Genomic DNA, 26,238 nt, shown 5'->3' on the forward strand with positions numbered 1-26,238 from the left:
TTTTAATTCACATACAGGGTTATTCATTAAAGTGAGCCTTCAAAGTAAATTTATAATTTAAGGCCAAAATAGTAAAACTGGATGCATAGGGAGGCTTTTTTTTTTTTTTTCTCCAGTTTGGCTATTTGTGCCTTACATGCTAAATTCACAGTTTACGTTTGGTTTGGTTTGTTTTTTTTTTACTTTACGTTACAGAGATGTTGTGGTTTTCCATCATACGCGTTATTATACATTCACAAGGAATCGTCTACATCCCGACAGAAAACTCCTGGAAAATTAACCAACAGCCTGCAGCACAGTTTTAAGGAATATGGTGAGGGAAAGGATGTGCCAATCAGAATAAAGAGCAGCCAATCCAGCCTACTGCTACGTATCGTAAACAGCAGCCACTGACACGGCAGAGACGGCGTTCAAACGTCATCTTTCGCATAGCAGGCTGGGAGGAGTCATTGCCCTGTTAGGAAATCCCTGCCGGGTTGGAGAATTTCTTTATTTTTTATTGCGAGGTCTGTGGCGGCTGCCGGTAAGCCTATATAGTTATAACTTCCCATACCGGGGTGTACGAGTTCTGCTGTGAGTGTGTGCGTCACTTCCCCTGCCTAACCGATTCTAACCATACTAACCCCAGAAATTCGCTTGGCGGTCACTAAGGACGTTCTTGAGGGAACGCAGAGGTATTGCGCATGCGTCATGTGACAGCACGCACTGCACTTGGTTTTTGACCTGTTTTTATAAAATGTAGTTTCCCCCCGCTCATGTGCGGTAACTAAGCTGTGTGATTACACTGTATTAGGTTCCTAACGTGACGAGCTGACTTAAAGCAGAGTCTGTATAAATTGAGACATGGATACAAAATACGGTCTCAGTTTAATTATTTTCATTGTGCAACACTACGGTGGGGGAGAGGGTGCTGGGTGGTCGCTCCCATTGGAGGGGTAGGGAAGAATGGGGTTTACAAGAGGGGTGTCACTATAAGAGGTAGGGTAACATGATATTTAGAATATAAACAAGGCTGAAAATTTCCTCACTAGCCATTGGCCTGTGAAAATGTACCCCCTGGAGAGTGCCATGGACGTTCCACGCTTGCAGTGGTGTGCAACTTTTAAAGCCTGGCTTGTAGCTTGAACCTTCCCATTTAATCCCTGTAGAAATGTTATAGGTACAATATATGGAAATCAAGAGTGAGTTATTTAGAGTATGTGGATAATTGCATGTTAAGTTGCATGTTGATGCTTATTTTGATGTAATGATAGTAGTAGTATTTCCCAGTTTAGTAGACTAATAAAGTGTTTATCTCCGGTAAAGCCTGAGTTTGACAATAGGTGGTGCTCCGCTTGCAACATTTGTCCAATCTCAGCAGCTGTCACTAGGTTTAATGACATGGATGTGGGATTCAGGCTCGGTCTATGGAGGATCCGTGGTTTTGGGGAATTCTTCATAGACCTTAGTATTGTACTCTCGCGCATGCACTGAATCGCCTGAAGTCAAAGAAGACCGCAACATGAAGATGGTGGTGCCTGCACGGGACAACCTTGGATAAATGAAAGTGGTCTTACACTGGAACTAGATCGGTTCTGTCAGATTTTGGGGTATTAGTGAAATATGCAAGGAACCCCCTGAAAGTGACAATTTGCTTTAATAAACTAGATTTGTTGTACTGCAGATGGCACTCTCTCATTGATGGAGTGTAGGTAGTTCATAAATGATCAGGATTATTGTTTTTTATAATTTTATTAGGTGTATTGGATTGTAGCCGTATTAGTCCAGTGATGTAGATGTAAAAAAACAGATACAATTTTTGTATCTTTCTTTTTTTTTTTTTTTTTAACGTGTGTGTGTGTGTGTGTGTGTGTATATATCTACCTCTTCCTTATCAAGGAAGGTTATATATGTGTGTACACTGTTATTTACGAATGTGTGAATTCTTGGAAAATTTGAGAAGTTAGCAAAATTGGCTACTTTAGCTTAGAATTTGAAATTTACAGAGCATAGCCTGGAATTCAAAGGTTAGGCCAAAATAGCAGATTTAGAAAAAAAAATCCAAGTCAATTTAGTTCAGTTTGGCTATTTTGATCTTTCATTTGACATTCACTTTGAATTCAGAGCAATTTTTATTTTTGTGATTAACCTTATTCAAGTTCATGTCTTCACATGTTAGAATCTGCATCTAGAGTTAAAAAAGGTATTTAATAAAAGTGAATAATGGTAATTAATATTTTGTCTATAATACTATTCTTATGGTATTACTGGAAGACCAGTTAAATAAGGATGATCTCATAGTACCTCCCAGAACTCCTTTCTTATACTAGACCTGTGTCAGAAATGCAGCTGCTCTCTGCTCCCTCGCGTTATCTAATGATGTCGGGAGCCGGAATATGATGTCATTCTGGTGCCGGCATCATTATGGAGTGCGAGGGAGCAGAGAGGAGCTGCAAACAGAGTACTGCTCCTTCGCACACAGGAAGAGATAAGCCCCACTGGACCCCTGGAAAGACCCACTCAGCTCTCCCAAAGGTAGGGAGGCTGAGTGGGTTTCAATTAAAACAAATGTGTGTGCCTGTCAGAGGGTGTGTGTGTTTGTGCGTGCAAGCCTATTTTGTGTGTGTGTGAGAGCCTGTCAAGAGTTTGTGTGTGCGAGCCTGTTGTCAGCATGAGTGTGTGTGTGTGTGTGTGTGTGTGTGTGTATGTGAGCCTGTCAGTGTGTGTGTACGTTTAGGTACCTGCCCCCTCCGATTGTATGAGGAAGGTGTTTTTACTCAACTTTCTTCCCATTTTCCCACGCCGTGCCAGTTTCGCCATGGCTGAGATGATCAGTCTTTATGATCTCTGCTAAGGCAATGCTTTCCCATAGGAAAGCATTGGGAGGATTTTGTGCATGCGCAGCAAATGTACCAATCCGCATCTCCTCATAGAGATGCATTACATTAATCAATCTCTATGAGGAACATTCAGCGCCTCCATGCAGAGCTTGGAGACACTGAACCTGGGTGCTGCACGTGGTGCAGCAGTGACCCAGGATTCTCTAGTGGCCATCTGAGTGACTGTCACTAGAGGTGTTACTAAGCAGCAATGTAAACTCTGCCTTTTCGCGGAAAAAGCAATGTTTACACTACACTAAAGCGCCTGCAGGGACAGGCTGTAGACACCAGAACAACTACATCAAGCTGTAGTGGTTCTGGTGACTATAGTGTCCCTTTAAGAAATGCACTTTCTCGTTGAAAATGACTGGCTCCTAATTTTTTTAGCTGGCTCCTATATTCCAAACAAATTTGTCAAGCCCTGATTCAACCCTTTCATGGCAAGCATCTTTAGTAGAGCAGATATTTCATTGGTTGTGCCTCTCAGGGGATGCTGTCCCTGCTAACATCTTGCATTAGGATACTATGTGCTGGATTGTCTCAGAGGCAACTTTGCACCTTTTGGTCTTGTCTGGTGTGGTAAATCCCATCTTCTATTGATCTGGTGCTAAGTTTTGAAAATGATGCTCTCCCATTCACGGGCCAAATAGCCTGTTCTTAAAAACTGGTGTCATGGGGGAGGGGAGGTTAGTCAAGCAATGCTTCAACTTAAGTTTATCCCAAATACATAGGGAGTTTAAAATTGCTGGATAGGTTGTTTCTAAGACCGGCCTCAAAACCTTGTTTAGCCACATATGCAATGCAGGTGAGTCTGGATTCATCAAGTCCGTCTCCATATCTATCAGGTGTCAACTATATTACAGGGAAATATTGAGCTAACTCTTTTTTTTATTTTTTGGGGTGTGTTTTATTTAAAATATAAATCGAGGATTGTTGGTATGACTTCTTAAATGAATGCAATGGATTATGCATTATTGATTGTATACTGTGCTTATTCCTCAATATTAAATTAAGAATTACAAAAAAAAATTCTCACAAACATAACAGCACCCCCATGTACTGATTTTTTTTTTTTTTTTTGTTGGTGTAGTCATAGGGCCAAAAATGACATGCCTATTTCAATCTTGTAAATGTGAGTTATTTTCTGGGCCTATGTTGCTTTTGAGTGAACGTGGCTAATAAAGAAAACTACCTCTATAATGGCATACTATTTTAGCAAGTATTCTAAATGTAGTATTTTGAGATGTTGGTGTAGCTACTTTATAGTGGCTGGGCTTAACATAAACCGGTCAAGGTCGGGTGGCTTCAGAAGTCAGAGTAGCTTGGTACAACAAAGAAATTAATAAGTTGGTACATCGTTTCGGTGTTCAGCTCCCCTTGCCTGTATTTAAAAATGTGATTTTACTCCCCCTTTTCCAGCATTTCTTCATAGAGCTGGATAGATTTAATGTATCCCAATGGGGTCCGTTCAGCGCCTTAATGCTGAAACGTGGAGATGCCGAACATCAGTGCTGCTCTGAAAAGGCAGTGTTTACATTAAAAAGTCTCCAGGGACAGACTATAGATACCAGAACAACTACATTAAGCTTTATTTTTGGTGACTATAGTGTCCCTTTAACTGTGGAGTGGTCCTTTTAATAGTGGCAGCTGATCTACCAGCTGCCCAAGACTCTAACCTCCACTAATCTTGGTTAAAGGGACAATATTACTGTTTGGGCAGCATTGATGCGTACATTTCCTTGCGCTGCCTTAACAGTACCGGTAATATTGTCCCTTCAACTAAAACCGTTCACCATAACTCTAACCCTAGCACACAAACCATAACAACAAATCTTAAAGATAAATAATAGTAAAGAGTGCATATATGAAAATCTAGAGTCCCTCAGTAACCCATAACACATGTTTCACAATTCTGTATCCTTTCTATAAATAATATCAGTCAGTAAATATGTGCATAATGGAATGTTTGGACGACTTTAATATCTGTTTCTTTCCCCCCATTTCTGCAGAAGTCAAGAGGATGTTAAGTGCACGTCTGATTTTTAATGCTGCCAAGCAATCAGGTTGGTGTGCTTTTAGATATGTCACTGCTGTATTAATGTGGGGTGTACATGACACAACTCGCTTTGCTGATTTTACCACAGCCACTTCTCCTCCCCTGGCTGAAATCACAATTACTTTTCTCTCCGCTTATACATTGGTTCCCAGTAGAGAAGAATAAGTGTGAGGCATGCACGTGCAAGGCATTTGCGTAGTTTGTCAGTTAAAATGCACTTGAAGCACCAGAACTGACAAAATAATGTGGTTGTACTAGGGCAAATAGACTGTTTGTGCAGTCTCAGAAATTCAAACACTGCTTACATTGGTTTCTATGGCTACCTGTCTGAGTGACAGCCACTAAATGTGCTCCCTAAAACGGTCCTGCAATGACGCTCTGCATGAAGATGCCAAATTCTCTCCATAGAAATTCACTAAGCCAACGCATGCATACTAGCCTCCCAATTTTTCACCATGGGGAACCATTAATTTGGCTGAGATCATTTTTAATGACCAACATTGAGGACAAAAGGCAAGTAAATCTTCTTTCTTTAACCTTCAGGATGTTCCATGCCATCTCCACAGAGTGTGCTTTAATCACATCACGACCATCCATATGGAACAGCCTAACATTTTGGTGTGAGCATGGTTTAAATGATATGTAGTGGTCACGGTGTCTGGAATCTGTGTCTGCAGGTTATCACTTTGAAATGCTGCGCATACAGAAATTACCCTTTGCTAATGTGCATTATGTTTTGGTTAAGCAGTTTTTGGTTGGAATAACCCTTTAAATTCCTGCACACTGCAGGGAGACCTAAGTATCAATCCATACCTAGTCCTCTTCTCTGTCATCTGTGGGCAAATTTAGTGTCCCCAGACTGACAGATGAGCTGTCTGTCTCTGACCGTGTCTTTCTGCATGCCTACCTGCAGACTGTGCTTGCACTGAGCTTTGCCAGCTACCCACCACCTTTCTTTGTGTAATTGGCAGGGCAGCATGCCGGAGCTGCAGCATGAGTGGGAGAACTCCATCTCTGCAATCACACAGCAGAGGGTGCTTTTCGAGATGCTCTGTACTGTGTGAGACATGAAATTCTCTGCTGAATTCGGCATAGGGAATTCCTTTTGAGGTAGGGTTAAGGTTATTGTTAGTGTAGGTTCAGGACAAAATCATATAAAAATAATTTTTTTAACCCCCTTTTTCTTTATTTTTTTATTATAAAGTTATAAAATGATATTATTCCATTAGCAATAAAATTACATCAAAGTTTAATTTTTTTTTTCCACAATTAATACCATGACCACTTCGGTTTTTAAAAGCCAAAAGCAGTGACTTTGTGAGCCTGGTGGGGACCCAGGTAAGTGGGGCAAACCATTGCTAAACGATTTGCCCCATAACTGTTACCTGGGCCCAGTACTCCTGGCATGTAGTAATCATTTATACAATATAGAATATACACTGAATTATACATTAACACAATGCATGAATTGAACATACAATTTAATAATAATTTCCGACTACAGCTGCTAACGTTTTACTACATCTTGGAAAACTGGAAGTAAACTTCACTACGTTATTGACTCAAAGTGTTTATTATGGTTGTCTGATAACCTTTGTTGAGCCGATATAGATATCTATCTCAATTTAATAAGCTGAAAAAGTTAAATGATTCAATACTGTTAGAAAAACTTTATCTACAAATCTATGCATAAACTTTAATGTGGAAAGTTTATTGTTGAACGCTATAAATATGAACTTATGACAGGGAGGGTGAAAAGGAGGAGTAAGTCAGGGCTTCCAAGTGTGTCTATAAACATAATGGAATATGATACAAACATATTATTTTTGTGCTTACATTAGCGCCGTACTCATTTGTCTTGGTTGCTAAGCAGGCTGTAAGTGTCCAAAAGAGATAATGAATACAAACAAATGGATATTTTTAGCATTATTTATTTTTCTTTTAATATTTTTACACTACATATATAAACATTGCGAATGTTTGAACATTGTTTCAAAATGTCATACTATATATTACACACATACATAATAAATTTTTCCTATAGTAGAGCGACAGGATACATTGGTTATCATCCTATTTGGACATGTAATCCCTGTAGAAAAACTTTATAACGTTAATATCTCCCCTGATCCCTTAAATACCTCCACAATTCTGGGAACTGTCAGTTCCTAGTTGCCCTGCATGCGGGACGGGCAGGTAAAGAAGGTCCTCTTGGAGGTAGTGCAGTATGGGTTGCTGAAGGAGAGGAAAGGCTGCAGGACTCATTGGTTGGCAATAACACGCTGTTTCAGTCCAACTGGGTGTTGGATTAGGTTACAGAATGGATGTACCATTTATTTGTAAGTTAGTGGTGCGTCCCAATTCAGCAAGAGCTAACCCAGGTACATGGCCTGCTCACAGAGGATGGAATGGATGCTCAGGAAATGTTTGCATTCCACAGCTTTTGTTGTGCTATGGTGCTTGCGTATGCAGAGGCTCCAAATTTAAAAGGTAGTATCAAATTAAAGTGCTGTTTTTAGTTATAGTTAGGCTGAAAAGAGAGCTGTTTCCACCATCTCTCCGACACATTCTGAGGTCTCTAAAGATGAGCTTAAGTTCTTTTAAAAGAACTTAAAATCTTGCAAGAACTCGGATAATCAGATTTCTTGTTTGTGATTTAAATTTTCAGATGTCTAGTTCTGTAGCTACAGATAAAAGTGATAAAGAGCAGTTAATAGCAACTCCCAAATCTAAGCATTTGCCATGTGCAGAATAAGTTCCTTCTTATGATGGTTTCAGGTAAACCTACAGAAAACCTTTACTGAGCTAAAAGAAGCGGTGTTACAAAAAAACTTGATTGCTGTGCCAAGGGAAAAAAAGACCTGGTTTCCGTCTCCTTTAGATTTATCTTCAGGAGAGTGCTTTAGGGACACAGATTCCTCAAAACCATCATGAATCCAAGAATCTGACATGAAAAACATATTTTCTAGTGGCATAAATAAATGTATTAAGTTTGCAGATCTATGGAGGGGTCAGGATAAAGGACAAGAAAGGATAAGGTTTCTCATTCATTGATAAGTTCAAGGGGAAAAAAATTGCATTTATTTAAAAAAAGTTTAAACTCTTGTTTAAATAGAAGAATTGTGTCACCCAACTAAACAAGAAAAGCATTGGAGAATTGGCAGGTCTAAAAGACCCGATGAATAAGAGAGTGGAAACATCTTGCAGGAAAATTTCAGTCTCCAGCATACTAGAGCACGGCTCTTTTTACTGGAGCCACAGTTAATGAAGCATTAAGCTCCAGGAAATGTAAGATTGCCTTGCAAGGGATTCAGCAGTTGATCCATTAAGGATATTAACCCTTAAGGACAGATGACGGATATATTCCGTCATGATTCCCTTTTATTACAGAAGTTGTGTCCCTAAGGGGTTAAGAAAACCTCAGACTGGCCAATGAATTTGTTGCAGAAATTATAATAGAATCAATCAAGTTGTCAGCTAGAAATATCAAATCGGTCACTTTTATGCTATAGAGCAGGGTTAGGCAACCTTTGGCACTCCAGATGTTGTGGACTACATCTCCCATAATGCTTTTACACCCATAATGCTGGCAAAGCATCATGGGAGGTGTAGTACAAAACATCTGGTGTGCCGAAGGATGCCTATGCCTGCTATAGAGCAAGGAGTTCATGGCTACATTAGAGCTAAAGGATGCGTATCTACATGAACCAATTGGCAGATGTTCAAGTGGATACATCAGATTTGCAAGGCAAAATAGGTTAACATTTCCAGTTCAGGGCTCTGCCGTTCGGCTCCAAGAATTTTCACAAAAATTCTCACCCCTATAGCAGATGTAAGAAAGCAGGGAGTTGTGTAGGTTCCTTACACAGATGATTGTTTTTTTGTTTGTTTTTTTTAAAGCAAGAAAAGACTTGCAAGTAAACATTCAAATAACTCTAAACTGCGTGCTTAAATTATGTTTAACACAGAATCTTCAAATGTTGTTCTGCAGATAATAAAATAAAACCGTGCAGATCATCTGGTTTAAACTTGTAAATAAAATATAAAGCGCAGTGAATGTCAGCGAATAAACCCACATTTACAGGAGCCTAATCACCTCAGGCTCTGGATTTAAAAAGTGCAGCTTATTTTACGTCTTTATAAATTGCTGGTAAGGCCACACCTTGAATATGCTGTGCAATTTTAAACACCTGTTCTAAAGAAGGATATCATGGCACTAGAAAAAGTGCTGAGACGAGCTACATGCGGCCCGCCACAGAGTTTTTTGTGGCCCGCCAAGCAGAGGCGGCTCTCTGAGGGCAGACTGTCCACAGTGAGCAGAGCTGCAGACCATGTGTCTTGCCAAGAACTGGCCAATCAGAGCATTGCCTCGGGTTACCACGGCAATGCTCTGATTGGATCTCGCGAGATTCATGGTCTGCAGCTCTGCGGAGCTGCTGACTGAAAATAATGCCCACTAGACCACCAGGGTTATATTCAGGTATGTAGTCCCCTCTCACATCACCCCCCCTCCCTCAGCATCATCCCTCACTATTAAATCCCTCCCCCCCTCACCGACACACCCCTCCTCGCCGTCAACCCCCCCATCGTTGTCAACCCCCCCCACCGCCGTCAACCCCTCTCTCCCTCGCCGTCAACCCCTCCCTCTCCATCCCTCTCATCACTCCCCTTTAATGCTGTGACAGTTGACTTTTTTTACAAATCGTTGTCTCCTGAAAAATTTCCATGTATGAAGAAATTTGCTGGGAAAATGTTCTCTATATTTGGGTCTAAATATATTTGAGAGCAAAGGTGTTTTTTTATTATTATTATTATTATTATTATTATTATTATTATTATTATTATTATTTTTTTTTTTTTTTTTCTTGCTTAAAGATCAACAAGAGTAAATATAGATGCTCTTTGACAGACATTGACTTGCAGGCTGTGATGAGAATCTCAACAAGCAATCTCACTCCTGATTTCAAAAAAATTGTAGAACAGTGTAGAATTGTAGAACATTTATCTCATTAAACTAATCCTAAAATTAAATGTGCTTGCAGCAATAGATTATATGAAATTAGCACAATAAATACATAGAATAAAACTACCACTATTTTATTTAATTTATATTTATTGATTTTTATGATACAATTTATACCTTTTCTGAAATGCAAAGTTAACAAATGAATGCAATTATTTTAAGAGGTGCGGCCCTCCGCTCCCACAATTGCCCACCCCTGATCTAAGGCAAAGAAAAAGTTTTCTTACAGTAAGAGCAGTAAGGATATGGAATTGTCTGAAGAGGTGGTTTGAACAATATCCAAATCTTTATTACAATAAAAAAGGTTAAAGACTCTTACTTAAATTGTGGTGGGTATTGACTGCAAGTTACCCACAACTGAGCCTGAAAAGCAAGCAGATAGCGATTTTTAGTGGTTAACCTCCGTGTTTCGAAGTTCATCCAATCACTGCCTGCCTCTCAGTGACACACTTCGCACTCCACCTCCTCCCCCACCTTTTATATGGAGCTTTTACAGTCTCCCTGCAGAGTGTTGGGACGCTGAATGTCAGGAGAGTGATTAACTTTTTTCTATAGGAGTTTATCTGTCCACATAGGATAATGATAACCCATGTGTACTGTCACTAATTTACAGTAAGTAAAATATTCTTTATTCTTGCTTTTTTTAAAATGTATTTTTTTTTCTTCAGGTTCCTTCTATTATAAGGTGCCAGCTAGACCGATCAGCCATACGCCTCAATTGCTCTCATTTAGTAAGTAATCTATGTTTGTAAGTCGCACATAGAAAACCAAAATTTTTACTTTATTATCATGAGAAGCATTTATATAATGTTACAGACTGTTGAGATGATTAGCTTTTTCCAAACATGGTCCGTATGCTGCCGGTTTGTCAGCCTCATGGAGATTTTTTTTTTTTTGGTCATTCATAGCCCTACTCTCAGCATAAACATTATTTGCCATAGCAAGGGTTTTGCTATGTGGCATTTTGTTACAATGGTTAGTGTGCATATGCTGGTGTTCATCTGGGCAGAAGGTGTCTATATATGTTGTGCATGTGTGTCCTTACAGGGGTGTGTTTGTAGGGGGGTAGAGAGAGTGAGTGAGTATGTGTGTATATGTATGTATGTATGTATGTATGTATGTGTGTATGTATATATATAAATACTTTTTTTTTTTGGCATGGTTTTAACATTTCTGCAGATTTCACTTTCGCTAACAATCAGACAGTGACCGGGCCATTCATTAAAGTGAGATTTTCTGGGAATTAAAAGTCAATTTAACATTTTAAGGTTGCATCCACCATGGTGCAACTGCCCACAGCCACAACCTGCACAGACCTCTCTCACTACTTCTGGCCAGATGTCTGTAAGCTCCTCCAGCTGCATCACCCCACTCACGCATAGATATAGTGACACATATAGAAGAATAACACGCATACAGACCGACACAGTGTTTGTTTAATTAATTTATGGCTTTCATCTATAAAGTGCCAACAAATTTTTGCGGCACTGTACAATTCAGGGAGAACGTATAATATACACAGATGAGCACAAAAATTAACAAGGGCCCAGCTCGTGCGCTGCGATCTAGCCATTAAAGCTGTTTTATACAAAGTGCTTAGTTGGCCTGTGAGCTTATAATCTACAGGGTGTGATGGGGATTTGAGACCAGAGATATCAAAGAATTTAAAAGTGATGGCAAAAGGAAGTGAAGAGTGTTGCAACTACTGGTAAAATATAAAGGGAATGAGGAGATAATAAAGTAAGATCTCAAACATCTAGAGGAGCATGCTATAAATGTAACAGGAACCTGGGTGGGTGCCTAAAGAAAATAAAGAGATTCAGTATTGCATCTGTCTTGGTGTGTGAAGTGAGGACCGAAGTTTGCAAGGTTGTTGCCTGGAGTCTAGCAAGTGGGAGAGGGAGGGTTTGTTACATAAGCCTCGTCTCCTAAATTCACCAGCCCCAGAATGTTGTGGGGTTTGACTAAGCTTTTGGAGGCAGAGATGCAGTTTAGGAGATGTGAGGGCCCTGTGCATGTACTGCATGAGGAAATGGGATTAAAGGAAGAAATGCCCAAGTAGGCCTGAAAAGTAAAGTACGATTTTGGGAGTGGTGACATTGTTCTATAAACAGGCTTCATGCTTTCTTTTTTTCTAATTTGGGGTTCTAACTTGCGCAATTCTTATTTTTTCAGTTTGACTGCTTACTCTGAGGTCACTAGGAAACTGCTGGCACTATAACCACCACACCGCTGTAATGGTTATGGTGCATGGAGTGTTCGTTTTTTTTAAAGGTTTTCTTTATAAGTTTATATAACACATAGGGGGAATTCTGGAAACGGAATGCAAAACTTTACTTTACATAGGACACGAGGCCATGCGTTTAGACTGGAAGAAAGAAGATTTCGTCTAAGGCAAAGGAAAGGTTTTTTTTACTGTAAGAACAATCAGGATGTGGAATTCTCTGCCTGAAGAAGTGGTTTTATCAGAGTCCATACAGATGTTCAAACAGCTACTAGATGCATACTTGCAAAGACAGAATATTCAAGGATATAATCTTTCAATGTAGGGTAATAACTGCTTGATTCAAGGATAAATCTGACTGCCATTCTGGGGTCAAGAAGGATTTTTTTGTCCTAGCTTGTTGCAAAATTGTGCTTCAAACTGGGTTTTTTTTTTTTTGCCTTTTGGATCAACAGCAAAAAACAGGTGTGAGGAAGGCTGAACTTGATGGACGCAAGTCTCTTTTCAGCTATCTAACTATGTAACTATGTAAATAACATGGTGTATAGCTGTATATGAGAAGTGCTGGAAATGTTATATTCCAATTGGCCATTCACACTTGATTTATGAAAATAATGCCTTTAAGAAAAATCCTGTTGAATGGATGGATCTTCTGATGCCCAGACCAATATACACTCTCAGTGGTAAGATGCCATCAACTCAGAGAGAAGAAATTGCAAAATGAAAATGCAAATAAAAAGTGTAACTTTAAAACACTTCCCCAGGGACCATTCACATGCTGGTAGGAGCAAACAATAAATACACAACCCCCTTCCCTCCAGTGTCCTTGTAAACCTTTTGAAACCCGGAAAACCTAGAGAATTGAAGCTAACACTCAACTGGAGGATGAAGGAGCCAATGGGACACAGTCTTCTTCTTTCACTGGTGACTTTTGTGAACTACACTTGCTGTTTTTAACTTTCATGTACGTTAATAAATGGATTTAAAGCTACACTTTTTATTTGAATTTCAATTTTGCAATTTCTTCTTTCTGAGTTGATGGCAGCCATCCAATTGGATATGTCTTACAAGGCATTATTTCCACAAATAAAGTATGAGTGGCCAATTTGAATATAACATTTATACAGTTAGAGGCTATGTTGCCTTGCATTCTGCTCTTTAACAGAGTTATCCCTATTTGTTGTAGATACTTGTTTTGGAAGACAACATAAAGTCTTCAAGGCACTATCTTCTCAATTTAAGGGAAGGTTTTTTTTCATACATTATTCTAACATTTTCACTGTGTTTGTTTTTTGTATATATTTTCTGTTTAAGCTTGTCAGTTTTCAAAAAATACCCCAAATAATAGTAATAATATAATCCAAACAAAAGCTTTAGGAATGTCTTCTGTCTATTACTGTGTAAGCATGGAAGAATTGCTCATCTTCTACTTACAGTATTAGTCTAACATATATTTATCCTTTACTTATTAGTATAACTGGGGATTCTGTAAGGTTTTATTACTTTTTATTTGTCCCTTAACATTTTCAAACTCTGAAATCTTCCATTATTTGTTTTTTGTCTCCACAGAATATGTCAATGCCAGAGAAGAAGCAACAGATTTGAAATCTGTAACTGACAGAGCAGCTCAGACCTTGCTGTGGACAGAGCTATTTAGAGGTAATTTAGGACATGGATTATATGTTGTAGCTTCTCTTCTTTCTTACACAAATACCTAGATGTTTTTTTTTTGTTTGTTTAAATATGTCTGTGAGGGCAACATTATACAAAAAAAAACCTGTAAAATAATGTGAAGAGAATCCCGAAAAGTTGGTGAATATATATATAATTAATTTATTTGTAGTCGGGGCACTTGCCGTGATAATAGTGTAACATAGCATATTATAACCAAATGACGCCAGTCGGTTGTGGTGTGCCGGAACCGACAGTGCAGTAGGCCTGTAATAAAAGTGGGCCCACCTTAGAGGGTGATATGAATAGAGGAAGCGGTGGGAGGGGTGATTCGCCAGACTGTCCACGGTAAGGTGGGAGAGGATTGGCCACCCTTTTAAAGTTTCCTAAAAAACCTCACCACACTGGCATCAACATCACGTTATTGGTTACACTTTTACAATACCATCCCTCACAGCATTGGTTAAATTTATGAGTAAAGGCTGACTCTAGGGTTACATTTGTTGCCGTGATAATAGTGTAACATAGCATATTATAACCAAAAGACATATTCAAATGACACCAGTCGGTTGTGGTGTGCCGGAACCGACAGTGCAGTAGGCCTGTAATAAAAGTGGGCAAAAAGAAGAATACCATACCAATTTAATCATATAACAACAATCGTTTATTCGGACAAGTCACAAAAAGCTTGTATTACCTCTTCCACTGGTTTGGGCTGTAAAGAGTATAGGTGGAGAACTTCTAGCATCCCATAGTCCTGATGATATGAGCTGGATTGTGGTTGGAGGAAGCTGAGAACGCTGCCCCTATGGGGTAGGAGTGTCCTGATGAAAGGTTTGTATTATGCCGAGCCTAGTTAACAGTAAGTGAACACGAAGCATGCCTTAAGATGCTGTACGAATGGGAGCCATGAAGTTCTGATAATGTCTGGAGTGGTTGTATCTGTAAAGTGGTGCAATAAGTATTCAGAACTGTACCGGGCCCTATTGTTTAGAGTAGGTAATAGGGGTATGTTGACCGTATGTGCTATAGGGATAGGTATAGACTGATGTAAAGATAGGTCCTAATGGTCTATGGTGTCTGTGGTTATTATATTCTTAGTGGTAAAGTCATGGGATGTAAGAACCCATAGCATGCTAGAGGTTTGGCTGTTTGATTGTTGTATGGTCATGTGCTCCGCAGGAGCTGAATCTATAGTTGGATAGTGAATGAATATGTCGTGTGGATGAGTAGCCTTTGATATGGCACAGGTGTTTTGGATTTGAATTCCTTTCAGTAGGTCTTTATCAGATAATATAAAAAGGAATCCTGTATTGTTGGGGTGTCGTAGGAGCACGTGGTGTTGGATATCCATGAGATACCGTTTAATTGTGTTAAATGATTATATAAGTTAAGGTGGCAAAAGAAGTGAACCCCAAAACAGATTCCATAGCAAACATGTCAATAGCTTGAACCCCCCTACAGCCTTAGTGAAAATATGTGAACACCCTATCGTACAATTACCTACTGTCGACTGAAAGTGTAAGGTGAGAAACGTGATGTGCAAGGGTAAACCATACCTTATTCCACGAGCATGTCTCGGAATGGCGGGCCGGTAAGCAAGCCCGGAAGAGGTGGGTAGTGTCTGGCCGAAACCCCGAAATGAAACCGATGAATGTGGTCAGCTGAGACATTTGTGAAACCCGGCATGTGAATACAAGTGATAAAATAGCAAGCAGCTATTCGTGTGAGTTTCCTCAATAGTCAATAGTCAATAGACCAGAGATGAAGATCGGCCCATATGTACAATGGCTAGGTGTATGTGAATAATATCTGACAGAGTGACTGGACCATATTGGTCCCCAGGCTATGGCAGCCGTCATGAACGGATATCATATGAAACAAGGTCGGAGTATAGGAGAAGCTGGGTCGGGACTTAACGCCTATGAGCCATGACGCGCAACGCCATACATTCCCTCCGAAGGCCGTCAAACCAGAGTATGCCGCGGCATCTGTCCAAACAAAGGGTGAAATGTCAGAGCGGGTGGAATAAACATGGCTCGCCCTTCCGGTATTCGAGGAAAGTGCCAATAAGAAAATGAGTGGTTGCATGAGTTTCTAAACATGATATGTCTGTGGTGAGTCGTGGGAATAAAGAGTAGTAATCGGGAAATGAAGGATCTACCCTGTGGTATGATTCACATGGCAACATTGAGTGACCCCAGCAGTAATCGAAGGTTCTTGCGGTAGCCAGACCTTGTTGCAATTAGAGTTCAAATGCACGATATGTGCCAGCCTGTATGTGGAAAGAGCCTAACCGGATCCCCAAAATTGTGTGAAAAGGAGGGGAACCAAACCCCCCTCCACAAACCCTTGAACTAGTTCCATCCTTATAACTATACACATTAACTCTCGGTCTGTTAGATCTGTAGTAAGTTAGCATTCCACTGTCCCAGTTGTCAAATGTACAAACCCATGTGGAACCCTAGAGTCAGCCTTTACTCATAAATTTAACCAATGCTGTGAGGGATGGTATTGTAAAAGTGTAACCAATAACGTGATGTTGATGCCAGTGTGGTGAGGTTTTTTAGGAAACTCTATACGGACACAAGGATAATAAAGAGAACAAAACGTGTAACAACCTACCTGAACTAGAACCACCAGCCCCTCCGGAACTGTGACACATAACAGAAAAACATGTAATTTAATCATCATAGTGAGATGAAGGGATAGGGTACTGTCAGGCTAGCTAGAAGCCAAGTGGCGAAGAACTTGGCTAACTTAACGTGACAGATGAGGCCCTACTAATTGCCAAGCGGCGTGAGAGGCGCTAACTATGAGGCCACCAAACGTTGTGGCAGGGTGTTGGCCTCTCGGTGGCAACTAAAGCATAAGATAGAATAGGAGTGACATGGGAGGCCCTCCCTATGCAACCATGCGAGGCGGCTACCTATGATTTGGGCCGAGGGACGTATACCTCAGAGTATGAGGATGGGTGATGGCCTCGCGGGACCACTAACGTATGGATTAAGACCGGAAAACAGAACCTAGTTGGGCAACCTAATTCTCAAAAAGCCAGTACTACCCTAAATAGAAAGTACAGGGATGTGAAAACGTGCCTGATACAGTTGAGACAGGACTAGATTTACCAGTAGGAAAATAGGAGCGAGAGAGGTATTAGATACGTGCTGTAACCTAGTAAAACGATAAGGGGATTAAGTATCCGTGCGTGTAGATTATGTGAGTGGCCCAGAACGCGGGCCTGAACAGTAAACGGAAAACCTTCCAGAACCTATAGAGAAGTAATGAAAATAATAAAAGGTAGGTGACGGAAATGCATTTCTTGTACAGCAACAGAACTGCACGGCCAAGACACCTAAAAACGAGATGTTAATGCTCAATAACAGAACACACAATGAGTACAATCTAAACCACAACATCAACCCAAGAAGACCAAGCATTTTATCAATGACGTCACAAAACTTAAAATTAATATCCTGCAATGAACTTGCAGGAACATAATAACGAATATCACCTAACAGAAAATTTATATACCAGCTGACAGACCAAGGACTCCTATGGAGGGGGTAATGCCCCGACGTCTCTATAACCTGAGTGCGATACCTAGGACTGAACCCTGCATTTATGTAGACAGAGTGATATACCAACCCGATATGTGAATTGTGGCCCACTACATATTGAAAGCAGGGGGCAAATCTGAACAGCAGGACGTTAAAATTGAACCCTGGTTCCAAGTGTGATCAAACGCCCTACTATAATATACCCACACTTATAATTTATGAAATAATAAACAAGATTTCAACCACTAGAACTATGGTATATTAGTGAGGCAGAGCAATGAAGGGAAACATTTGCAGGACACCAACATACCTTCTGTAAGAAAATATTCTGGTTGCTCTTATGCCACTAGAAGTATAAGGGTGTTATCGGCTAGAGGGACGGAAAGTAAAGGACAAGAGTTGCATTCCTTAATATGACTTGCGTAGCATACTAATTGTGAACAGCTGTGACCAGAGGGTTCAAATATGAGGCAGTGGAACATGTACTTACAAGGTTTGCATAATAAATTGATACGTTTTTCTCGCCATATGTAATAAAAGGGGATATTCTGGATTGATAAATCGAATGTGGTGCTTTGTTGCTTTGAGATGTTGATAAATGACCCTATGTGTGTTTTGCGTGGGTCTGTCCGTCTAACCTGTTCCTTTCTAGGCGTAATTTAGCAGGTTCCTGCAGACATTAACTGTATTTACTCCATTATGCTTTAACCCTGTAGCAGCATTACAAGTGTTTAACAATCCCTATGTGGATTTGCCATGTAAATGTGTCTTTAATCCTGCATTTGCTGTAAAAGCTATATTGGTACATCTGTAGCAAATGACCTGAAGAAAGATTGTGATGTGAAACTGTTTGCAATTGCAAGGATGTATTTAATGCCTGGAAGACGAGCACATAGCTCACTGTATCTGTCTATTGGATTGTTAATGCAAGAGATTCAGGTGTTCTTAGGCTGAAATGTGAGGGATCACCTTTAAGGCTAAACATGGAATCTTTAAAAATATAATGCACCAAGTGTTAAATTGTATAATGTTTTTCTAGCACGCCTATAAAACCAGGAGGTTGCAAGACTCCCTGTACTAACCACGTGCGTTCCATACATCACCATGGCAACGAGCCGGAACACCGTGTCGGGAGCCTGTGGCGCAATAGCGTACCGGCCGAGTTACCGGGCCCCCCAAGCTCGTAGGCATGTGGGGGTAAGAGATTAAGGAGCCGGATCCACCGATGCAGAGAACCGGCTCCTATCGAGAGGGGGGGGGGGGGGACTAGTCGATCCCGGGCAAGGCTCTCGGTGGGGAAACCCCACAATCCCCCGTGCCGCAGCCCCTGTCCTGCAGCCGAGGACCCCGGCGGTCTGCAGGCTGGTACAATGATACCGGCCTGCTTACTCACCATCTGTCGCAAACCGCCGTGAAGGAGGAACGCCAGCTGTCAGGAGTAGCTGCTGTGCTGCTGCCACTCTGGAACTGCTGCCTCCACTCTGGGAACGGGAAGTCCAACCGCTCTGGGAACCGGAAGTTATTCGCCAGACTGTCCACGGTAAGGTGGGAGAGGATTGGCCGCCCTTTTAAAGGGAATTCAAGCCCCTCCTACAACTACAGGCCAAGGCCTTACACATATATATATATATATATATATATATATATATATATATATATATATAGTGTATCTCAGAAGCCCATCAAGTGCAAATTTTTACACATCTGTTTCTGCTATTGATCCAAAAGTAGCTGTGCTGCTAAAAAGGTAAAATCATTTTTGAAGCTAAAATAATATGACCGATTTAGACCTGAGGAAGAAAGGAAAACTCTTAAAAGCTTGTCTTTCAAGTATTAAATAAAAAAAAAAAAAAAGTATCTGTGCACACTGCAATATTCTGGTATCTATTCTAATATGTTAATATGGTTTCTCAAGATTATTACTGAGCACAAATGAAATTGCTCCTGTGGAGAATTTCACATTTTAACTGTTTAAATAATTTTTTTTACGGTTCCATAATATCTGTCTTTAACCCTTTAACAAAGTCGGCTTATGTGCCGTCAGGGTGGCATACACTTGCCTTCGCCAGCGACCTGCGTTGATTTTGCTCGGGGGGGGACTCTGGAACTCTCTTCTGTCAAATGTAAATTCTGTGCAAAATTTACATCTGTCATCAGCGCACATTGCATACCGGCAATCCGCTGCTGCATTTATGGCTAGGTAGAAGGACTGGCCCTTGTTGTGGAGCTTCGTCCATAGGTTGTGGTACAGCCGGGCAAAAAACTCCTGCGTGTGCCTGGGTGGCTGGAGGAGAGTGCCTCGTGGCGTCGGGCGCGCCTGTGCCGCCATCTTGATAGCGTTTCCTTTATCACTGTGAAGTGCAATTTTATTTGTTTGGTCAGACCGCTTTGTGGGGGTAACCGTCCCCGGCGAGGATCGGGATAACCCCCGCCGGTCCAGAGGGGGGGGGTAGCAGGGCTGTAGACCGCGCTTGTTTGTCGGGGATCGGCCGCCTCCCTCAGGCTTCAGTCTCCGCTCACATGTAGGCCGCGTGGCCGGTCCGTGTGCCCATTGTTTGCCGTGGTACATGACTGGTATCTGTACGCTCCCCGTGCAGTCCTGCTTCGTTTGTGGGGCTTTGTGTACCGCTATCGTGGATATTTTTGGCAGTATTCGCGTTTGTTTATCCGCTGGTGCAGGAGCTCTTAGGGAACACGTCCGGCCATCTTGGCTGTCAGGCCCCGCCCCCAATTTGTATGATTTTGACGTATGTTTATATTTGGAGTATGCTGATTCTGAAAATGTTTTATGTGAATGTGATGCATACTTTTAAAGTTATGAATAATGTGGAAAAACTGTATTTCTCTGCCTGTGATAATTACATTACCCATTGTGTAAGGTAATTGTATCTGAGTGTATTGTACGTGTTTATTGGTTGTTTTCCAAAACCCTGTGGGTGGTACTAATGTGTATATAAAAACAATAAAAGCACAGCTCTGTCTGTTCCTGCTTGACCCTCAAAACGGAGCCTTGTCTTGTTCTTGGGGGGATTTATTGTATGCTGTTCCAGTTTGAATGCTAGGAGTGTAAACCTATTCGTATGGTTTTTCCTATTCGGCTGTTTACAGCATTCGTATGCTTGAGAGCATTCGTATGCTTCTCCGGTTCGGTGGTTGTGGTGTCTGCTGCAGTGCTTGGAGTCCTCAGGAAGCGCTAGGAGCATCCTTCAACGGAGGTACCCAGTTGGGGTGCCCGTCAATCCGTTACAATCCCCTATCTTGGATGGCGGGATCTTGGGCCCACAGGTTCTCTGGGATCGTGCCTTCCCTCTGGGTAACTCCATGGGGGCCCCCACCCTTGGAGAGAAACCTGTATCTGATGGGATTACTGCTCTGCAGAATGCTTTGGTTCAGACTTAAGTTGTTCTAGATCAGGCATAGGCAACCTTCGGCACTCCAGATGTTTTGGACTACACCTCCCATAATGCTTTGCCAGCATTATGGATGTAAGAGCATTGTGGAGGATGTAGTCCACATCTGGAGTGCTGAAGGTTGCCTATACCTGTTCTGGATGGTAGCCAGAGTAATAGCATTAAATACAACAAATACAGGGTGCGCTAAGTAGGACAATGAGAGATAATAAACAAAAATCGCTGTACTTTAAGAGACTCTTTATATTATTGCTGATGTTTGTTTATTATCTCTCATTGTCCTACTTAGCCCACCCTGTATTTGTTGTATCTTGTTCTCTCCATTCTTTGAAGGGTTTGAGGGTTACCCTTCCCCTCAGGTGTGCATCTTTATTCTCCCCTGTGATAAGTACTGTAGCGCTGTTCCTCTCCTATTTCTTTTTTCTAATAGCATTAAATGCTTGATATTCGCTCTGTTTGTCAGGAGCTGCAGAGGAACTCGTCCACAATAATGTATATTAAATGCTATAGGAAAATCCATGTAAAGTGCATTAAATTTGACAATCTGATCTATATAGTTCTACTGACATTAAAATAAAATGTGGTTAAAGCAAACCTTTTAGAATTTGTGCTGCTTTTAGAATGTGGAAGCAGACCACAATCTCCTAGTATACAGAGTTTTGGGTGGTGGAATCTGAGCCAGACTTTTACAGACTTGTCTAAAGCTGCTTCTGATCCTTGCAACCTGCACTCCTTTTGCTTTTTAGATCAGCAACTAGTCTGCTTTTCTCATCTGTTTCTATCTTCATCAACCCAGGTCTAGGAATGACTCTCAGTTATATGTTCAGGGAGCCAGCAACCATAAATTATCCATTTGAGAAAGGTCCTCTAAGCCCACGGTTTCGTGGAGAGCATGCATTACGCAGATATCCATCTGGAGAAGAGCGCTGTATCGCCTGCAAGCTATGTGAAGCTATCTGCCCTGCACAGGTAGGTTAGAGAAACTTTTGTTTGACGTTTATTTTTTTTATTTTTTTTTTAAATGTCTTGTAATGAATAGTGATGCTTAACAGTCTCTCACTGCAGGCTATCACAATAGAGGCAGAAACCCGAGCTGATGGGAGTCGTCGGACCACAAGATATGACATTGATATGACCAAATGTATCTATTGTGGCTTCTGTCAAGAGGCTTGTCCTGTAGATGCTATTGTAGAGGTATGGTTGTTTTTTTTTTTTTTTATCTTGGATATTTGCTGCAGAGTCTTTCGTTGGCTAGAGACAAGACCAAACTAAATAATTTAATGGAAGGGAAAATGTTAAAATTGTATAGTAATGGCAAAAGTAGTATATATATATATATATATATATATATATATATATATATATATATATATATATATATATATATATATATATATATATATATATATTCATTTTTTTATTTTTTTTTAGGTTGTATGTATGTATGTATGTATGTATGTATGTATGTATGTATGTATGCATGTACACACACTTTCTCAAACTGTTTAACCTGTTAAGGTAAATGTGCGTCTGGGGGTCTGCTGGCATAATAACTTCATTTAGGTGAAGTTATTATGGTGACCAGAATGTCTAAAGAGCAGGTGCATGATCTATACAGCCAAACCGTTTCATTAAGCTAAAGTTGTTTTGTTGTCTAGAATCATGTTGCCGTGTACATTTTAGGTGTGGTGTTTTTTTTTTTTTTTGTGTAATGTAATGTCAAAATACACAGCAATTACAAAAGCAAAAAAAAACTAAACAAAATAGGCAGCTCTTTTCTGCTTACACGGCCTAACCATGTTATTTCTCAGAGCAACATAGGAGATGGGACAATTTGCTGATTCCAGGCAAACTTTCAGACTATGTGTGTCAGAGTAAGACCTCACTTCTGACTTTCCTTCTAAAAAAAATTGTAGTTGTGATGGCTCACAAACAGTGTATAGCAGTGATGGCGAACCTTTTTGTAGAAAAAAAAAAAAAAAATGAACACAAGAACAAAAAGAAAACTCATACAACGGGTAACTTAACCTTAAGGACCAAACTTCTGGAATAAAAGGGAATCATGACATGTCCCACATGTCATGTGTCCTTAAGGGGTTAAAATATAAAGAGGTAGAGTTGAGGGGGAGGGGAGTGGTTAAGGGTTAAGAGTATAAACCTAAAGTTTTCCTTTATCGGGTAGCTCCACAGCACATGATATATAAGCCTATAAACATATAATGGCATTGATTGACTGGCCTGTAAACATATTGTGGCTCTGACTCATTATGCATATGCACAGTAAACTGGGCTGCTGTTGATATTTTGGTATTCATAAGGTTCTATAAAACACTTAAAGCATACTAATTTTCCTGGCTCTATAGGGGATCTAGGTCCCCCCCCACCCTCAGGGCCCCCTTCCCGCCGGGCTCTAGGGGGAGGAAGGGGATAAACTTACCTCTTTCTCCAGCGCCGAGCGGGGGACTCTCCTCCTCCTCTCCTCCTCCTTCTCGTCATCATCGGCTGAATGCGCATGCGCGGCAGGAGCCGCGCGCGCATTCAGCCAGTCCATAGGAAAGCATTCTCAATGCTTTCCTATGGACGCTGGCGTCGTCTCACTGTGAAAATCATGGTGAGAGGCGCAGAAGCGCCTCTAGCGGCTGTCAATGAGACAGCCACTAGAGGCTGGATTAACCCTATTCTAAACATAGCAGTTTCTGCTGCTATGTTTATAGAAAAAAGGGTTAAACCTAGCTGGACCAGGCACCCAGACCACTTCATTAGGCTGAAGTGGTCTGGGTGCCTATAGTGGTCCTTTAATGTTGTGTGTTAGGGCTAGATATTTGTGAGTTGATGTCTGTGCATGTGTATGACTCACTCAATGGTTGTGTGTGAGAGTTTAGAGTGCACCTATGTATCTGTGTATGTGTTTTTATGTGTATTCCTAATTGATATTTTTAAACCTAGTTACTAGATTCTATGGAATTTTATGAAGTCTTTTGTTAGTGTATATGACTTCCTGTGTTTTATAGTGATAAGGGTATGTCTGATATTTTGGTTTTGATAATTTACTGCAATCGTTCTATTTTTATTTTTATTTATTTCTCTCACTTTTGTCTGTAGGGTCCAAACTTTGAATTCAGCACAGAAACTCACGAGGAACTTCTGTACAACAAAGAAAAACTTCTAAACAATGGCGACAAATGGGAAGTTGAGATTGGAGCAAATATACAGGCTGACTTTCTTTATCGCTAAGTGTTGTGCATCTCAATCAAGAGCTAGCAGAGCAGGCTTTGTATACCACTGGGCACAGTCCATCTTTCCACATACTAAATTTACACAATAGTTTACACAGATTACTTATTATGGACTGTACGTTTAACCTGTAGTGCTGCAAGACATTCAGTAAATCCTTTTGGCCATGCACTCCTGTCTTTGTAAGATCGATATATACACACAAATGTTAAGTTTTGTTAACTTGCTGTTCTGGCCCCTGAATTCTAATAATCTGAATATAAGGAAGTGTGTACATCAATAGCCAATTGAAAGCATATAATTAATATGTGGTTCAAAACCCAATCTCCACAAATCATACATACTGTGGCATGTGTATTTTGGGTTTTCTATAGATTTTTGCATTGGAGTTGTTTTAGGATGTTTCTGTTCTGACAAAAAATATTATTACATTAAGTATGCTTTTATTTATAGAAGAGAAGCACTGTATATCTGTCTCCATAACTGATTTCAAGATGCGTGCAGGTTTTGATTTCTTTCAATAAAGCTGATTTTTGTTTCACTCTTTTGGCACAGATGATTCCTCCTTCTCCCCCCAGAATCGTCATGCCTGCCACATTATCCATACCTTCCATCAAGAACATTGTGTTCCATTAATGCTCAATTAGACACTTCATATAGTTGGATGAACAATAAATGAACTTTTTTTTATTAGGGAAGTAGATAAGCAGAACGGAATCATAAAAGGTTTGATTTATTAGGGGCCATTGAAAGCAGTGTGCCATAGTTTGCAATGTTCCAAAAAATTGTTTCAGCGAAGATGAGGAAAAAATATTGCACAATTCGGTATGTTTGCCAAATCATTTGACCAATCAGCATCTTTGAACATATCTGAATCTAGGTCACAACAGGTTCAGATCTGGAGGAAAAATGGTTCTGGAAAATAGCTTGTTTAAATATAGTGTGAAATTAGTCACCAGGGCCAACATAGCTGCAAGGCAATGGAACACATGACCTGTTTATTGCGAAGCATATAGCCGACCATAAAATAAAAAGGTAAGGTTAGCGCTAATAATATAGTGAACAGGCAGCGACCTTTTAGATGGTAACCCTCTATATAAAAGATACACAGTAAAGAGAGAGAAAGGTTGCACCAGAAATAAACTAAAAATAATAAATAAAGATTAAAAAAAATAAAAATAAAATTCAAAATAATAGGTAAGTTCCAATGAGTGTCAGGAGATAAGATAAGTATAGTCACTAATTCCGCTGTGGGGGTAGGTTCTCTTGTTGTAGTAGTTCACACCGTCTCGTGATATGGAAAACACAAGGAGAAAGGACCAAACGTGCGGAGTGTATACACTTAATGTGACAGTATTAAAAATATATATGTTGCACTCGCATTTGGGTGAGCTATAGCCAGCTCAGGGTTTGTAGGCATATAGTGGTATAATCCCCGCTTACAGGATATATTGGTGCTTGTCCTCCAAGGGGTTTGTCCAACTCTCAGGAGGACAAGGAGATAAAAACAGCAGATAGTGCTCTCTGATGATATTTTAAGGTGGTGAATAAAATATACTCACAAGTAAAGTGCAGGTCACACTGCACTTTAGATATAGCGTTAGTGGTATAATCCCCACTTCAGGATATGTAGTATAAAATGCCAGGAAAAAAAAAAATAGTAATAATAGTGTGCAAAAAATGATAGTGGTACAAATATCTAACCAAAAATCATTTATTATATAAATAACACAATATAAATAACCATTAACGTGTTTCAAGCGCTTGGGTGGTATGACCCCTACCAGGGATATAGCTCCAAACAATCCGACAGCAGCAAAGTTAGGTCTAATTAAAAAAGTACTTTAATGTTAAAAAAATATAATAAAGGAAATACAATATATAATATAGTGATAAAAAAGTTATAAACCATACACTTAAGGCGTTTCTCCTTGGCTCGACGAGGTTTGCTTCCTCTGGAGCTGGAACTTTCTTGCAATGAGAGGCGTGTATCCAAGTCTTCTTCCCGACCAATTTAAGGGTAGATGTAGTTAGGAGGACTTGCAAAGGACCGGCTCAAGAGTGTGTTTCCTCAGGAAACTCTTGACCAGAACCTAATCACCAGGAAGTAACTTGTGGGTGCCTGTATCAGACTCTGGATCTGGAATGTAAGAAAACACTTGTACATGGATTTTGGTCAAAGCCCGAGAAAGGGCAGTTACA

At 40.3% G+C, this 26,238-nt stretch overlaps 1 protein-coding gene across 1 annotated transcript; it reads left to right on the forward strand.

Annotated features, from left to right (window-relative positions):
- Positions 1-423: 423 nt before the first annotated feature.
- Positions 424-24,577, forward strand: NDUFS8 (NADH:ubiquinone oxidoreductase core subunit S8). The gene is made up of 7 exons (XM_063434869.1): positions 424-523; positions 4,868-4,921; positions 10,606-10,668; positions 13,731-13,820; positions 21,599-21,771; positions 21,868-21,996; positions 23,905-24,577. Exons 2-7 carry the CDS (start codon positions 4,879-4,881, stop codon positions 24,034-24,036), a joined length of 630 nt encoding a protein of 209 aa, XP_063290939.1. The 5' UTR covers positions 424-523; positions 4,868-4,878; the 3' UTR covers positions 24,037-24,577.
- Positions 24,578-26,238: the final 1,661 nt, after the last annotated feature.

This window comes from Pelobates fuscus, chromosome 10 (genome assembly GCF_036172605.1).
Source record: "Pelobates fuscus isolate aPelFus1 chromosome 10, aPelFus1.pri, whole genome shotgun sequence".
Taxonomy (NCBI): Eukaryota; Metazoa; Chordata; class Amphibia; order Anura; family Pelobatidae; genus Pelobates; species Pelobates fuscus.

Excerpts from the sequence above, each read along its gene's own strand:
- NDUFS8 (XM_063434869.1), top strand. The coding sequence starts at position 4,879 with ATGTTAAGTGCACGTCTGATTTTTAATGCTGCCAAGCAATCAG. Across the intron at positions 10,669-13,730 it reads GCCTCAATTGCTCTCATTTA|AATATGTCAATGCCAGAGAA; the intron begins GTAAGTAATCTA and ends TTGTCTCCACAG. Across the intron at positions 21,772-21,867 it reads AAGCTATCTGCCCTGCACAG|GCTATCACAATAGAGGCAGA; the intron begins GTAGGTTAGAGA and ends CTCTCACTGCAG.